At 47.5% G+C, this 15,931-nt stretch overlaps 2 protein-coding genes across 2 annotated transcripts; one reads left to right on the plus strand and one right to left on the minus strand.

Moving 5' to 3' along the window:
- The first annotated feature begins 1,902 nt into the window (after positions 1-1,902).
- Positions 1,903-9,772, plus strand: LOC123146225 (putative aconitate hydratase, cytoplasmic). The gene is made up of 20 exons (XM_044565834.1): positions 1,903-2,205; positions 3,568-3,672; positions 4,084-4,244; positions 4,326-4,418; positions 4,559-4,744; positions 4,844-5,005; positions 5,552-5,696; positions 5,794-5,936; positions 6,595-6,651; positions 6,735-6,814; positions 6,906-6,981; positions 7,067-7,252; positions 7,342-7,409; positions 7,490-7,608; positions 7,697-7,818; positions 7,919-8,017; positions 8,168-8,647; positions 8,737-8,835; positions 8,934-9,176; positions 9,379-9,772. The coding sequence occupies exons 1-20, from the start codon at positions 1,977-1,979 to the stop codon at positions 9,451-9,453; spliced, it is 2,928 nt and encodes a 975-aa protein (XP_044421769.1). The 5' UTR covers positions 1,903-1,976; the 3' UTR covers positions 9,454-9,772.
- Positions 9,773-11,721: 1,949 nt separating this feature from the next.
- LOC123146226 (protein DETOXIFICATION 35-like) lies at positions 11,722-13,787 on the minus strand. Its single transcript, XM_044565835.1, has one exon. It carries the CDS (start codon positions 13,540-13,542, stop codon positions 12,019-12,021), a length of 1,524 nt encoding a protein of 507 aa, XP_044421770.1. The 5' UTR covers positions 13,543-13,787; the 3' UTR covers positions 11,722-12,018.
- Positions 13,788-15,931: the final 2,144 nt, after the last annotated feature.

Below are 15,931 nucleotides of genomic sequence, written 5' to 3' on the forward strand. Positions count from 1 at the left end.
CGGTGCTACTACTTATCTTGTCTCGACGGGAGGTGCTCGCCGTCGGGAAGCTTCCCCGCATCCCTTGTCACGCTCGACGGCGCCCGTTTGTTACCCGTAAAATCATCGCCCTCCTGCACGCTAAGGGCATTTCATGTCATCTAACGCAATACCTCATCCATTTGCAGACTGGTCCGGACGTCTGATTTCTCGCAAACTTAAGCCAATCTCAGGAGGCTTTATGAGAGCCTGGACATTAGCCAAGTAGGACTCCGGCACCTCCGCCCACTAAAATTCCCCTCACGGTTTTTTTTTCTTCCACTCGTTCGTGCTCCCAAATTGCTTTTATCCGCACCCTCGTCGTCCGTCGCCACCGTCGATGTACCTCTCCGGCCGCTGCCAAGCATCCTTGGTCGTCCGTAGACCCCACCAACACGCCTGCCTTCCTTGGACTATGCCGTTGTCCAGCCAGAAAATCCCCTGCCGATGCGCCGATGATAGGTTTGTTTTCCATGTTTGTTAGAGAGCCACAAGACTTTCAAATAGGTGGCGGACTCGGTGTCAGGCAGGTGTTCGCCCCAATGTCATTGAGTTTTTTTTTGAACCTCTTCTTGTTTTCTAGAGAAGTACGATGACGGGGTACTCACTGATCAAGAATGAGTTGTTGTGTGATGTGTGGCTGGTCGTTTATGCGGACTTTGTAGGCATGAACAAGGCTCCGGCCTTTTGGCAAAGCTTGCGTGTTGTGTTTTATGGACAAAAGAACTCCGTGCCCTACAAACATGCATGTTTATCCATGCATGCATGTGAAGTCGCCCATGCATGTACAACATGTGCAACTTTGTCATGAAGTTCTAACAAACATGGCGGAGCCGGGGGGAGACCAGCAGGGGCCTTGGCCCACCCATGATCCTTGCTTTTGCTTGTACAATTACAATGAACAATAGTTTTTTTTGACATTTTTCCTTTAGTCGCCCCCCTCCAACCCCAATTTTTCGAAGTTCCTGCCTCCGTCACAGCTTTCCGTTACTTTACATGTTGGTTAATTGATTCATTCACTCAATGTTGTTATATGCATTGTATAGCATGCACGTGTTGTCAGCACGTAGTACAAGACTGAGGGCAGGCCATTCACGCACATATATTGTTGGGTGAAGCACAAGGCGTAGCTTTGTGTGGGACGACATGTGCCAGGTCTGGCGCTAGTATCATTGATTTGGAATGGGTGATTTTGAAAAAACTTGTTAAATATCTGATTATTTCGTTGAATTTGAAATATCGGTGTACCAGAGATATTTGCACGCATTTTATAGATGAATTGTGCTATTTTCTATAGTTACTTTAAGTTCTGCGGGTTTGCTTCATTTCGGTTTATTTAAGTCGGAGGAAATATCGTCTGTTTTCTGTAAAATTATCCGTACTCTGTTGAACTCCATGGTTTTTGATGAATGAAATTCGTCTGATTTGTCTAAATCTGGTTTGAAATATATGCGGGCATGGTTGGATGGCCGGCTCCCACACCATTGTCCGCGGGCTGATCCCCACTGGTCCGCGGACAGATACGAGGGCCAGCGCAGGAGATGCCCTGACCATCTGGCTTCCTCCATGGAAGATGAATTGCATTTTCTTTTCCATACATACCACTTGGAATGTTGTGGTATAAGCGAATTAGCCTGTGGGTGGATGAGCACGAGGCCTCTAGGATTCAATCAAGTCTAAATCCTTCATCAACACTTTAATAGCAGTGTCTATCTCAGAATTAAGTTGAAACCGCACCTGACCTTTCCTGGTAGCGAAGGTCGGGACCAGCCAGCCACCGAAGCCCCCGACCCGTGTGCCGGCCACGGGCCACGGCCCTTCCCCCAAACCCAACCGCGGTTAACCCCGAACCCGAGCCCCACTGCCCAGGGTCACGACCCACCCCGCCCCGCAGCTCGCTCGCTCGCACCAACCCCACCCGCCTCCCGGTGAATCGCACCGGCCCTCCCCGTATATGTATGAAGCTGCTGCCTACTCCGCCCGCCTCCTCAGATCCCTACTCCCACCACCGTCTCCCTCCGCCGCCCCAGCTCCGCCGCGCCTCCTTCCCCCCAGCCGCCTCGCGCCCGTTCGCCGGACTGCTCCGCGCCGCCCGAGTGCGCTGCTCGTCGTCGTCCGCCGCGGGCAGGGGCAGGGGCAGCGTCGCGCCTGCCGTCGCGCGGTTCCAGCGCAGGATGGCCGTCTCAGGTGCGTGCGTGCGTCAACCACGGTGATCCGGAGCGGCTCGTGTTCGCGTCGCGCTCGCCGGTGCCGTCCACTGGCGTCTCACTTGTTTGAAGTCGGAATTCCGGAGGCCTGCATAGTTAGTTGCGTAGGCGTCTTCTGCCCCACGGAGATTTTGGATTCTGGGGACGGATAGAGATGCGTCGTTGGTTTCGCGTCGATCTGGGGCTGTTGATGAGTAGATTTAGTGGGTTTTTAAGGATTAGTTGTTAGGCCTGTGGCGTGCTGTCGAGTGGATTTGATCCGTCAGCCAGGTCAGCAGATTCGAATGGATTCAGTTTGTTCAGGCAGGTGGCCTCGTGCTGCTGCTGGAGTAGCGCGATTCTCTTCATTGGAGAAAATCGTACGTGCTCTATCAGTGGGTATAGATTCGGGTACTTTATTCAGGACAGATGTGTTCTCCCCTTTTCCCTGCCTGTGTGCTTTCTTTGGTTTGAAGTAGTGAAGCACACCACCTGCTAGTGCTAGCTACTGGTTATCTGCCACCATTTTGCCCTGGAAGATGTCTGCCAGTGCAGGTGCACTTGGATACTGCAGAAACACTAAGAGAAGGGTCAATTACTAGAGAAGCCAGATCAAGCATGGGGGTGGAGAGATGCCGTGGCAGGGCTACGGCCTTGCGGGTGGACTTGTGGAGAATGTTGGGAGGAAGCAGATTCGGATGGTGAGGAGAAGCAGAGGCGGAGGAGAAAAAGAGCAGCCAGGCACGCGTAGAAACAGAGTATTGGGAGGGGATGAAAACAAGGGAGAGGAGGAGCCACACCCTGCCTGCTGCTGCGGGGGGCGCGTGCCTGCCTGCCCAGAGCAGAGGATGTGGAGCAGCGACCGGAGAGGGAGAGCTCTCCATGTTAATCGTTGACTGTGTTCCCTTTCCCCTTTCCTGCTTAAGAGCTCTGCTCCCCACTGACGTCCATGGCGTCTGATATGGCCCACGGTGGCGCCTGCAGACGCCTCAAACCTCTGCTGTCAGAGGGTGCCTCAGGGACACCTTAAAAAACAATGATCTTATGTTTATGTGCTTATGCACTCTACATGAATCTCAATCCTGGTCTTGTAGGGATATGTTAGAGTTACGAAAATGCGAGTAATTTTAAACAATCCACCAACTTGAGGACCTACTCAATTGACTTGGGAGTCATTTGTTCATATCCCCCCCCCCCCCCCCCCCCCCCCTAAGCGGCTTGTACAAGGAAAATGGAAACACACCTTTAGCAATTTATGACGTGTCTTGTTCGACCAAGCAACTAATGCGGTAGTACCGTTTCATTAATGCATTACACTTCATTTATGCCAATTACTCATCTTGTTGCCTGTCTTTCCGTGCAGGTACTGAGCATGCCTACAGCAATATTTTGACCAGCCTCCCTAAGCCCGAGGGTGGTGAATACGGGAAATTCTACAGCCTTCCTGCACTAAATGATCCAAGGATCGGTAATTGTTCTGCTTGCTTTTGGAACTTTCTGTGCTTTCACTTTCTTCTTTGCAGTTTACAATCTTGTTTGGGTTGCGCCTGTTCTGTTGAGTCTAATTCTTGCATCATCCTAGACTTGGGAAAACTGTAACATGTGCAAGTCAACTCTGCATTCAGTCACTTGCCTTTGACTAGTTAGCATTGCTGTTTGAAAATGATTTGCTTCATATCATACTCTTATTTAGAAAGTTATATAATTCACTTGCACACAGAATATATTATGCATGATAACATGCCAATTGCTATGTGCCCCCCTAAACCTACATTGATTGTGAGCAGTTGCAAATCTATAGTTGCAACATTACTCACGCATATTAAAATTTGTCAGTGTTGTTATCAGACTGACAGACTTTTTTTCCGTTGTATATCAGATAAGCTGCCCTACTCTATCCGTATTCTTCTGGAGTCAGCTATCCGTAACTGCGATGGCTTCCAAGTTACCAAGAATGATGTCGAGAAAATCATTGACTGGGAGAACACATCTCCGAAGCTGGCTGAGATACCTTTCAAACCAGCACGAGTTCTGCTCCAGGTTTTGAACTGAAACATTGACAGGAAATCTCACGGTTTCGATGTGCCTTGTGCTTATGATTGGTTTTAATTTACTCTCTAGGACTTCACTGGAGTCCCAGCAGTTGTAGATCTTGCAGCTATGCGTGATGCGTTGGCTAAGTTGGGCAGTGATGCGAACAAGATCAATCCATTGGTACACCTTATCTCCTTGTCAACTGAAAAACTTGATCAGCTTGTTCTGGGCCATCTTTATTTTTTTATAGAAAAAATATTTTGAGTAACAACCCATCTATTTTTTTTTTTCTGATATACATATTTTCATTTGGATTGCAGGTTCCAGTGGATCTTGTTATTGACCACTCGGTGCAGGTGGATGTAGCAAGGTCGTCCAATGCATTGCAGTCGAACATGGAGCTGGAATTTACCCGCAACAGAGAAAGATTTGGTTTTCTTAAATGGGGCTCAACTGCTTTCCAGAACATGCTGGTTGTCCCCCCAGGTTCTGGTATTGTTCACCAGGTAGGTAAACGTGCTGGGTCAAAGGAATTTTTCCATTGCCAACATGTACCTGAACAAACTCTTTATCTTCATTTTTTCATATTTGTGTCCATATTCCAGGTCAATCTCGAGTATCTTGGCAGAGTTGTTTTCAACACAGATGGCATCATGTACCCTGACAGCGTTGTTGGCACTGATTCACACACCACTATGATTGATGGTTTGGGTGTTGCTGGCTGGGGAGTTGGTGGTATTGAAGCAGAGGCTACAATGCTTGGGCAGGTAAATCTGCAGTGGAGCTCTGCCAACCTCAATAATAGTTATTAAGATCTTGTGATGAGAGGGAAAAATGCACTAATGACGATCTCTTTGCAACGCAACTATGTCCTAACATCCTTTTCTCGTACCTATATCACAGTGCCCTGCTTTTCCTTAAAACAGTCTACTTCACTATAATATGGTAACTTGTTTGTGCAACTTGTCTTCACTTGGAACTTATTGAATGTTTGGCTTGTGGAATCGGATGGTAATGGTCAAGTACAAAACACATCTAGCCCACTTGTTCTGTTTGCACATTTATGGAATGAACTGGGTTGGTTCGTCACGACCTCACCCCTCATAAGCATAAAATTAGTGGAAAGTGAGGGATCGAGGCATCCCACCAAAATGGGATTATCACATGATAGACCAATCCATCCTCTATGATATGGTGGTCCCTGAAGCCAAAAATCCTATAAGTTCAGCAGCATAACCTGATAAATGCTCACTGTTTTTTTTATCACCTTTTGATGTACCTCCAGTTAACCAATATGTTATTTCCTTCTACAGCCGATGAGCATGGTGTTGCCTGGTGTGGTTGGGTTCAAGTTGACTGGAAAGCTAAGGAATGGTGTCACTGCTACCGACCTTGTTCTGACTGTTACCCAAATGCTAAGGAAGCATGGTGTTGTTGGCAAATTTGTCGAATTCCATGGTAAGTATCCATTTTGCACTATATGATGCATGATGTCTTGATATAATTTGTTTGTTTGTTTCTTATTGATTTTTTCCTTTCGTTTGTTTCTATTCAGGTGAAGGTATGGGCAAACTGTCTTTGGCTGACAGGGCCACAATTGCTAACATGTCACCAGAATATGGAGCTACCATGGGCTTCTTCCCTGTAGACCATGTGACATTAGATTATCTCAGATTGACTGGCCGAAGCGATGAAACTGTAGGTTCCACTATCGACAAACTCTTTTACCCATTCCATAACTTCGATATTTTGATAATGATTATCAAGTACTCTTTGATAGCCAAAATAAGCATGAACTATGTGTTATGTTAAAACAGTAAGCAAATAGTGACAGTTCTTCATCGCATTGGTGATGTTTTGTGGTGGCAAATAATCCCCGTGTTTTCCTAAATGGGGCGTTGATGTTTTTTATTTATTCCCCACCACACCACCACAATATAGAAGTTGTGTGTGGGTGATATGAATTCAGTGTGTTCCATGTGCAATTCCTTTGTTTGAACATGAAACTTTAGCTACATATAAGAACTCTGTACTCTTAAAGAGCTATAATTTGAGAAAACCTATACCTAAAAGCTTTATGTTTTACTCTTAACTGTTGTAATAAGCAGTCAAGCATATTACAGCTGCCTTTCTATGCCCCACAGGGGTGAGGTATATTGCTCATGCTAGGGCTATTGAGGTGGAATATTGCTCACGCAGTAGCTTCCAAGTTTCTGAAAGTTATAGTGCTATTGCTATCCTGGCCATTATTTTCTTATTGCTACCATTGCCGTTGTTTGTGATATTCGTTGAACTGGATGACATAATCTAATGAGCTGCATCTTTCTCTAGACTGAATCTTACATTTTTTATTTAGGTGTCAATGATCGAAGCATATCTACGAGCTAATAATATGTTTGTGGACTATAATGAGGTATGCCTTTTCTTAAGTTACTGTGTTTGAATTTAAGTTATTTGTTTTTCACAATATAGACATATTTGCATTCATGATGACAGCCTCAATTAGAAAGAGTTTACTCTTCGTATCTTGCGCTGGACCTTGATGAGGTAGAGCCTTGCATTTCTGGCCCGAAGAGGTATGACTTAGTTTTGTAGTCGAATAAGTGTTCTGCTGATTGGGATGTGTGCATTACGATTTATGAAGTATTGTTTGGTTTACTACTGTAGGCCGCATGACCGTGTCACTTTGAAGGACATGAAATCAGATTGGCATGCTTGCCTGGACAACAAAGTTGGTTTCAAGGTAAGCTGTTATCTATGTATCTTATACCTTTTGCATTGGAATTTGCAATGTTGACATTGTTCATAATACACACACAAAATGTCAGGGCTTTGCGGTGCCGAAGGAACAACAGGATAAGGTTGTGAAATTTGACTTTAATGGACAACCTGCTGAACTGAAGCATGGCAGTGTTGTTATAGCAGCAATTACTAGTTGCACAAACACATCAAACCCCAGTGTTATGCTTGGTGCTGCCCTTGTCGCAAAGAAAGCTTGCGAATTGGGTCTCGAGGTCCTTTTCTTCCCCAATGTGCTCAGATTTTGCTGTACTTCCTGCGTTTCTCTGCTTTCTGCTGACTGTGGAGTAATACTAATCTTCAGGTCAAACCATGGGTAAAGACAAGCCTTGCCCCTGGATCTGGGGTTGTCACTAAATACTTGCTAAAGAGGTATCTTGTTGTCCTTGACTAATTTTAATGTCATATCCAGTGGCATGTTTGAATAAATTTTGGTGATTTTTATCACGCAGTGGCCTTCAAGAATACTTCAACAAGCAAGGATTCCATCTTGTTGGGTATGGGTGTACCACTTGCATCGGCAATTCTGGTGAACTCCATGAATCTGTATCAGCTGCCATTACAGAAAATGGTATGTCTAGGATGCATCGCATTGGATATTTTTAGCTAGCTGCAAGGAATTTGTGTCGTCAATTTACCGTTTGCTTTTTGCTGCATAGATGTTGTTGCTGCTGCTGTGTTGTCGGGCAACCGTAACTTTGAGGGGCGTGTGCACCCTTTGACTCGGGCTAATTACCTTGCTTCACCACCTCTGGTTGTTGCATATGCACTTGCTGGCACTGTAAGTCCATGAATTTGGCGATCACATAACTTTGATCAAAGGGCTAGCATGGTCAATTATTTGTATTCTTTTTGTGCATGTTACAATTTGTACTTTTCAGGTTGACATTGATTTTGAGAAGGAACCCATTGGAGTTGGAAAGGATGGCAAGGAAGTTTTCTTCAGGGATATATGGCCCACAACTGAAGAAATCGCAGAGGTATATATATACTTCAGTATACCTTCATCCTTTTGTGTGTAAAATCATGACCTGTTGCTATCATGCTGCCTGCTGCACTACATCGGATGTCGTTTCTACCTTACACATCTCTTTTGTAAATGAACTTAAATGGTACTACTCAACAAACAGGTTGTACAATCCAGTGTGCTGCCTGACATGTTCAAGAGCACATACGAGGCCATCACAAAAGGCAACCCAATGTGGAACGAGCTTCCTGTCCCAGAAGCATCGCTCTACTCGTGGGATTCAAACTCCACTTACATCCACGAACCTCCCTACTTCAAGGACATGACCATGTCCCCGCCTGGCCCACACGCGGTGAAGAATGCCTACTGCTTACTCAACTTTGGAGACAGCATTACCACGGATCATATTTCACCCGCAGGCAGCATTCACAGAGACAGTCCTGCTGCCAAGTATTTGCTTGAGCGTGGTGTGGACCGGAAAGACTTTAACTCATATGGTAGCCGGCGCGGTAACGATGAGGTGATGGCAAGAGGAACATTTGCAAACATCAGGATTGTGAACAAGTTTTTGGGTGGAGAGGTTGGGCCCAAGACTATTCATGTGCCCACAGGGGAGAAGCTCTCTGTTTTCGATGCGGCCACGGTACGTCGCTGCTAGTTGTATGTGAATAGATTAATATTGGACATCTATCTGTACCTTAGTTTTATATGTATGTTGGTGTAATATTGCAGAAATACAAGTCTGAAGGTCATGATACTATCATTCTTGCTGGCGCCGAGTATGGGAGCGGCAGCTCTCGTGATTGGGCTGCCAAGGGGCCGATGCTTCTCGTAAGTTGCAGATTTAGTGGCTTATATTTCAGTCCTCGTACATATATTTTGAAAACAACAGCATCTAAACAACAGTGTGTATGTGCTATTATTTTCAGGGTGTGAAAGCGGTGATTTCCAAGAGCTTTGAGCGGATCCACCGAAGCAACTTGGTCGGGATGGGGATCATCCCTCTGTGCTTCAAAGCCGGCGAGGATGCCGACTCACTCGGCCTTACTGGACATGAGCGCTACACCATCAACCTTCCCACCGATGTCAGCGAGATCCGTCCTGGCCAGGATGTGACCATCACCACGGACAACGACAAATCCTTCACTTGCATACTTCGCTTTGACACAGAGGTATATATATACTCCCTCCGTTCCATATTACTCGTCGCTGGTTTAGTACAAAGTTGTACTAAATCAGCGACGAGCAATATGGAACGGAGGGAGTAGATATCAAAAGCTTGTTGGATCTTACTATCACTCCTACAATTTTGTATGAATTGTGTCAGTTAGGAGTTTCTCGGTTGGGTTGTTGACACATTCTTTGCGGTCGCAGGTGGAGTTGGCCTACTACAACCATGGAGGCATCCTGCCCTATGTAATCCGCAACATGGCAGCAGCTCAGAACTAGGCGAAGGCACACACACCCTTTCCGCCAATGATGGCGGCATGCCAGTCTTGTTAGTGCCACCACCAACGTCGAGCGTTCACTCTTGATTTTGTGGCCTTATGAATAAACCGATAATAATGCCGGCATTTCCATACCTGGGCGTGGGCGCAGGTCGATTTCTCCGGTGTTTGGTTGTGTTTATGAAACCGTGTGGTCATTTTGAACAGATATTCAATTGTGGAGGATTAAATCGTAGAGCTCGGTGTACATTGCTTTGTGCTACAAACATATATAAACTGATAGCAATCTGGAGTTCTTTTCTGAACCTTTACCTCACCAATCGACTGCCTGGCTTTACATACCTGTAGTGGCCTTTATATATTTACTAAGGTTGCCAACTGCTTTGGCACGGATGCATGCACGGTTTTTTTCGTTTTTATTTTGTCCCTTGCCTTTTATTTTCGTCGTTCCTGATGTTTTTAGATAGATTTAACTCAGAAATTTTAAAATCACATATTCTGATATAGTCACTGGCAAGATTGTGCAATCTCCTTTACCATTTCTTCGATCTCGTGATTTTTCTTGGACTTCTTATTTTATTTCTGCCCACCTTTTCTAACACATGAACAGTCTGCTTTGTTTGAATTAGCTCACAAAGAGCAAGGGAAGAGCAATGTGTTAGAAATCAAAACAATGTGAATACCATATAGATCTCCAGCAGAACAAATTGCTCACCAAAAAAAAAGTGTAGTGGCTTTATTTCAGTATTTTTTTAAAGGGCAATGCTATCGCTCAACTGGCGGATCATTGTGCGCGCTCTGACCTCCTCCGTGGCTGTCAGATTTGATTTGGATCGAACGACTCACAAGCAATCTCTATCCTAGTATAGGTCTTGCAACTGACCCCTTGTTTCAGTTGTCTTGACGGAAACAAATGGTCTGTTGCAGACCGAGCACGTGCGAGAGAGGCCACCGGCGACAATCGCTGGAGGATGCCTCTTCTCATTTCCTCCTTTTCCTCTTCAACTATTCCTCTTCCCACATCCATGTGCCCGGACGCTCGCAACCAGCGGCCAAGCCAAGCGCCGCCGTCTGTAGGTCATCGTCGCCGAGCGCATCCATGCCGGATCTCCATCGCCAAACGCCTCCCCATCGACCGATTGATGGATCTGGCGAGATCCGCCACGCCGGCGTGGAGCGCCATCGATCTCGTCTCCGTCCTGTCACCACCGATGCTGGCAGCAACCACATCACCGCATGGTACGTCTACATCCACTTCACGCTCAGCGGGAAATACACTTTGGTTTCTGGTTGTATATGCACCTTATATGGGAATTTTTTTGATATTTATAAAAAGTCAAAATAGGTAAGAACTATTTTGACAAAACACCTTACTTACTTTTGCACTGATATATAAAATGTCGACGAAAAATAGTTGACCTCACAGCAAAAAAGACAAAATTTATTTGCTATTATAGGTCACTATTCACACTATTATAGCCAAAAATTTGTCTTTTTTGAAAAGAAGTCTAAAGGATATATTTTTTGTGGATTTTATTTCTCACGAGTACAATAGAAGGTCAAGTTTATTTCAAAAATATTTTCAGGAATTTTTGACTTTTTGTTGAATTACTAATTTTTTTTCCCATATAGGGTGCATATGTCCCCATAGACCAAAAGTTCCCCTCCCAGGCTCAGCCCTGTATCTTTGTTCGCAACATCACCTCGGAGGCAAGTTTATGCAACAAAGGAGTTGTTGCGGAACGGCAACATCGAATGAAGACAGTGCTAGTGCGCGACGTGACCGGAGATGTTATAACTTTTGCAACAAGAGTCTTGTTGCAGAAAATTAGACGTGGCACGCGATGTTGTTACAATTTTTGTAACAAGGGTCTTGTTGTAGAAAATAAGAGAAGAAGAGGTTTTGCAATATGAGTCTTGTTGAGAAGAGAAGGTTTTGTAACAAGGATCTTGTTACAGAAAATTAGAGAAAAGAAGGTTTTGCAACAAGAGTCTTGTTGAAAAACATAAAGAACGATACAGATAGCGGGACGGCTCGCAAGGCGACATATATTTTAAAGAAGGGGATTGATAAATCTCAGTCAACTGGGACTTACGATGCTATAGGATCTTACGTGGAGATTTGTGCAATTTTTTTAGTTTTTCTTTTTTTCCTTTTTACATGTTATATCATTTGACTTAGACTTGGTTAAGTCTCAGTCGACTTAGACCTAGCCACACCCTTTAAAAAAATCCGCCGGCCGACACGTGGAATGCCCCATGTTTTAAGACCCAAAAAAATTGAGTTGCAAAGAGCAAGATTTAATCCATGCATGCATGCATGCCGTATGATTTCCGATGAGATACCTTATCTAAACAGAGCCATGAATCACCTTATTTCCTCTGTTAATCCTTTTCTGCAATTCTCAACTCAGAGGGGTAAACACACAAAGTTCCATCTAGTTTTGTTCATGGCGCTATATTCTTTCCCATCCGCACCAGTCGACTGAGAGATCGTCGCACTCTATGAATTCCGCACCAGAATCAATGGTTGTCAGTCCTTTGACGATCTGCGCACACCGACGGTTCACACTCGGAACGCTTCCTTGAGGTCACCGTCGTCGCCGGCGCCGGCGTCCCCATGAACCAGCTGCTTGCTCTCGCCGGCCCACGCGCTGATCCGTTCGTTCGCCTGCGCGGCCTCGTCCTCCCAGTCCGTGTTCCAGATGACGGCGAGCAGGACCGCCGTCTGCAGCGCCGTCCCGCACAGCATCCCCGCCCAGATGCCCTGGGGGCCGAGCCGGAGGAGGTAGCCGAGGCAGAACCCGAGGGGGAGCCCGAAGGCGTAGTAGCAGCCCAGGTTGATGTACGCCACCAGCGCCTGCCACCCGCCGCCGATGGCCACCCCGGAGATCACCGGCTGCACGCTGTTGAGCACCATGGTGACCGCCAGCAGGTACGCCACCCTCCCCACGGCGGCCTGCATGGCCCGGTCGCCCGTGAAGAGCGCCGCGAAGCTGTTGCGGTAGGCCAGGATGAGCGCCATGGCGAGCAGGCCGATGAGCAGGGACTGGGCGATGACCGACGCCACGGCGTGCTTCGCCGCCCGCGGACGGCCGGAGCCCAGCTCGTTGGACACGCGCACGCTGATGGCCGCGTTCAGCCCGATGAACAGCATCGCCTCCCACCCGTTGAGGTTCATGCAGATGGACACGGAGCCCACGGCGATCTCCGCGTCGTCGAGGTGGCCCGTGAGGACCACGAGCACCATCATGTACCACACCTCCAGGCAGAGCATCACGGCGGAGGCCAGCGAGAGCTTGGCGAACGCCCACAGCCCCTCGAACGCCTTCCACGACAGGCCGTCCCAGCCGCCGCCGTCCCCGCACCACCGCACCACGTACACCACCTGCGCCACGGCGATGCCCCACGAGGTGACGTCGTACGCCGCGGCGGCTCCGGCGAGCCCCCACCCGAGGCGCGACACGAAGAGGTACAGCATGGCGACGTGCGCGGCGAGCGCGGCGAGGCTGATCCACGCCAGCACCATCACCTTGCTCTGCGCCTGCAGGAACTTCTGCGTCGGGAAGGTGAGCGCCAGCGAGAACATCTGCGGGAGGATGCGCAGCGTGAAGTCCCCCGCGGCGCCGGCGATGGCGTCGTCCTGGCCGAGCGCGCGCAGGATCGGCGTGGCGAAGACGTAGAGCGGGGAGAGGAGGACGGCCGAGACGGCGAGGATGATCCAGGACCGCTGCATGTAGACGCCGAGCGCGCCCAGCTGCCCGGCCCCGTACGCCTGCCCGCACAGCGTCTCCAGCGCGCTGCCCATGCCGAGGAGGAACCCGAAGGAGAAGTTGGAGACGACGGAGAGGCCGACGGCGGCGGCGGAGAGCTGCAGGTTGCCGAGGCGGCCGGCGAAGAGCTGCGTGGCGGAGTTGACGCCGTAGAGGCAGAGGATGTTGAAGGTGATGGGCGCCGCGATGGCCCACAGCCGCTCCGCCTCCCGCACGAACGCCTCCCGCGCCTTCTTGTAGCTCCTCGGCGCCGCCGCGTCCTCCTCCGCGACCACGGCCGGCCTCTTCGCCAGCAGCGGCGCCTCCATGAGGACCATGACCGACCGACCGACTCTGCTCGACTCCGACGACGTACGACTGAACTGAGACGAGCAGCTAGGTAGCTAGCTCCCCGGCCGTCACCTCAGCTACTAGTCGGGTCGGGTCGAGACGTACGAGATCGATCGGTCTGGCCGCCATTGTCCAGGGCCGGAGCTGTCGACATATATACGCGGCCGAGGTAGGTGAGCACGAGGTGAGGTGAGGTATCGAAGTGGGTTTTTGGGTGCGATCGATGGTAGCTAGCAGCTGCAGCAGCACAGTGCGTGGATCGGGCATGGCGGAAAGCAGCGAGGGCGGGCGAGACGCGGGAGGTCGTCGTACGCGACGCATCCGCTGCATGCGGCGCAGGAGGTTGACGGAATGGACGAACCGACTGAAGCTTTGTCAGAGAGGCATATGCCTCATGTCACCCATCAGAAAGGCGAGCAGGCAGGTAGAGGATCATGGAAGTGACGCGAATTATGTCTCTTTCTCTCGAGTCGTGACCCTGCATGTCCTCCACCACAAAGATTCCATGCAGTGTATGACCGGATTCAGGCCGTCCCAAAAATGCTACTCCCTCCGTCTCATAATATAAAATGTTATTATATGAAAGAGGATTTGTAGCACTCACCCCCTATATGAGTATTAAATTCAAATAACAAACCAGAAAAATTCAAAAAAAAAACTGAACTTTTGGGATATCAAACCTGGGTCTCCAATCTACTCCCGTGTGCAGTTTGGTGTAAAAATACGAGGAAACATATTCTCAGTAAAAAAGACAAAAAATCCTATGTATAGGGAAAAACTGTTTGGATGGATTGTAGGTCAGACTGTATTTTCTTCGCCACGGATATGTTTTCTGGTATTTTTTCACGAAACTTCACACGGGAGTAGATTGGGCACCCAGATTTGATATCCCGAAATTCTAGGTTTTTTTTTGAATTTTCCTGATATTTTTAAAATTTAATAGCCCAGGAGCTCATGTGTATTTTCAGTTATTATATTTAATATACTCATGTATTAGATGTAATAACGTCTTGTAATATTATAGGACGGAGTATATTGGATGTGATAACGTTTTATAATATTATAGAATGGAGTATATTGGATGTAATAACGTCTTACATTTTGAGACAGAGGGAGTAAGTCAGTGTCACTCTGTAAACCCTCGTAATATTTCGCCTGCTGATCAGTAGGTGCAGGCATGGGCAATCTTCATAATTTGGCCGATGCCCTGCATGCATGCTGGAACTGTCGCATGTCTTGGAGCCATTCACGAGTGGGGCGTTGCAAAGACTGAGCTCCATCGAGCTCGTTTTGCAAAAAATAAAAAAAACAATTCAACAAAATGTCAGAAACTTTTCTACAAATACATATGCATATTCTTCAAGTATGTATAAAATTTGATCAACTAATTTCATTATTTGCATGCTTCACAAAAAAGTCAAATATTTGACCCAAATACAACAAAAAAATCCATTTTAATATGTGTATTTGTCTTTTTTGTATGCATCACATATGAATATATATATGTTTCATGAAAGTTTGTACATGTATACTACAATTATATGTCAACATGTATATTTTTTCAGATTTTTTTTTTAGGCGTGGAAAAGTATTTTGACTGAAAAAAATAAATAGCTCAGTGGAGCTCGGCCTCTGCAAGCACTTCTCGGCCATTCACTGGCTTTGCTGCCGCTGTCATCCTTGAAGGTTACTACAGTGGTGACGATTTAGTTGAGAAACAAGGTTAATTAGGATTCTCGCAAAAATAAAAGGTTAATTAGGATCTGCCATCCTTCAACCTCACGATAATTTTTTTTATCAGTCGATCGCGATCATAGCCTAAAATTGCACAAAAGAAGGTTTTGATTTACTGCTTACTGGTAGGCAAGAGCCCCATGGCCCCTCGTATATTTTAAACAAAATATGTAGTGAACAAATCCCATTGTTAGAGTCTGGGATAAAATGAAGCCTTCTCGGGCCATGTGATTTTGGACCGTCTGACTGCGTGTCCAAACGAGATCTGGCCGTTGGATCGTGTGATGGAGAGAGCCTGGCCGTCGGATCGTGTGATGGAGAGGGCCTGGCCGTCGGATCAAAGCTGACACTGCTATAACGAATAGTGTGCTCAGGTTCGTGCCACCGCCTGTAATTCCCGTGCTCCACTGAGGGCATTCTCGTCTTTTCACACGCACACGTATAAAAGGAAGCTTGTCCGTGGTGGAACCCTAGCCGCATCTCTCCTTTCCCCACTTCTCAGTCCTCACCATCTCTTCCTCCCGCTCCTCCCGCTGCTCAACCATAGCCGCCGCCCCATCCCCGCATCCCCTCGGACTCGCTCTAGCCTCCTTCGCCACCCTCCCGCCGGCGGCGCCGTTCGCACGCCTCTGCCGTCCCTTT

The sequence above is a fragment of the Triticum aestivum genome, chromosome 6D (assembly GCF_018294505.1).
Source record: "Triticum aestivum cultivar Chinese Spring chromosome 6D, IWGSC CS RefSeq v2.1, whole genome shotgun sequence".
In the NCBI taxonomy this organism is placed as follows: Eukaryota; Viridiplantae; Streptophyta; class Magnoliopsida; order Poales; family Poaceae; genus Triticum; species Triticum aestivum.

Coding starts and splice junctions, on each gene's coding strand:
- LOC123146225 (XM_044565834.1), top strand. CDS start 1,977: ATGAAGCTGCTGCCTACTCCGCCCGCCTCCTCAGATCCCTACTCCCAC. Junction 5,006..5,551: donor AGGCTACAATGCTTGGGCAG/GTAAATCTGCAG, acceptor TTCCTTCTACAG/CCGATGAGCATGGTGTTGCC. Junction 5,697..5,793: donor CAAATTTGTCGAATTCCATG/GTAAGTATCCAT, acceptor GTTTCTATTCAG/GTGAAGGTATGGGCAAACTG.
- LOC123146226 (XM_044565835.1), bottom strand. CDS start 13,542: ATGGTCCTCATGGAGGCGCCGCTGCTGGCGAAGAGGCCGGCCGTGGTC.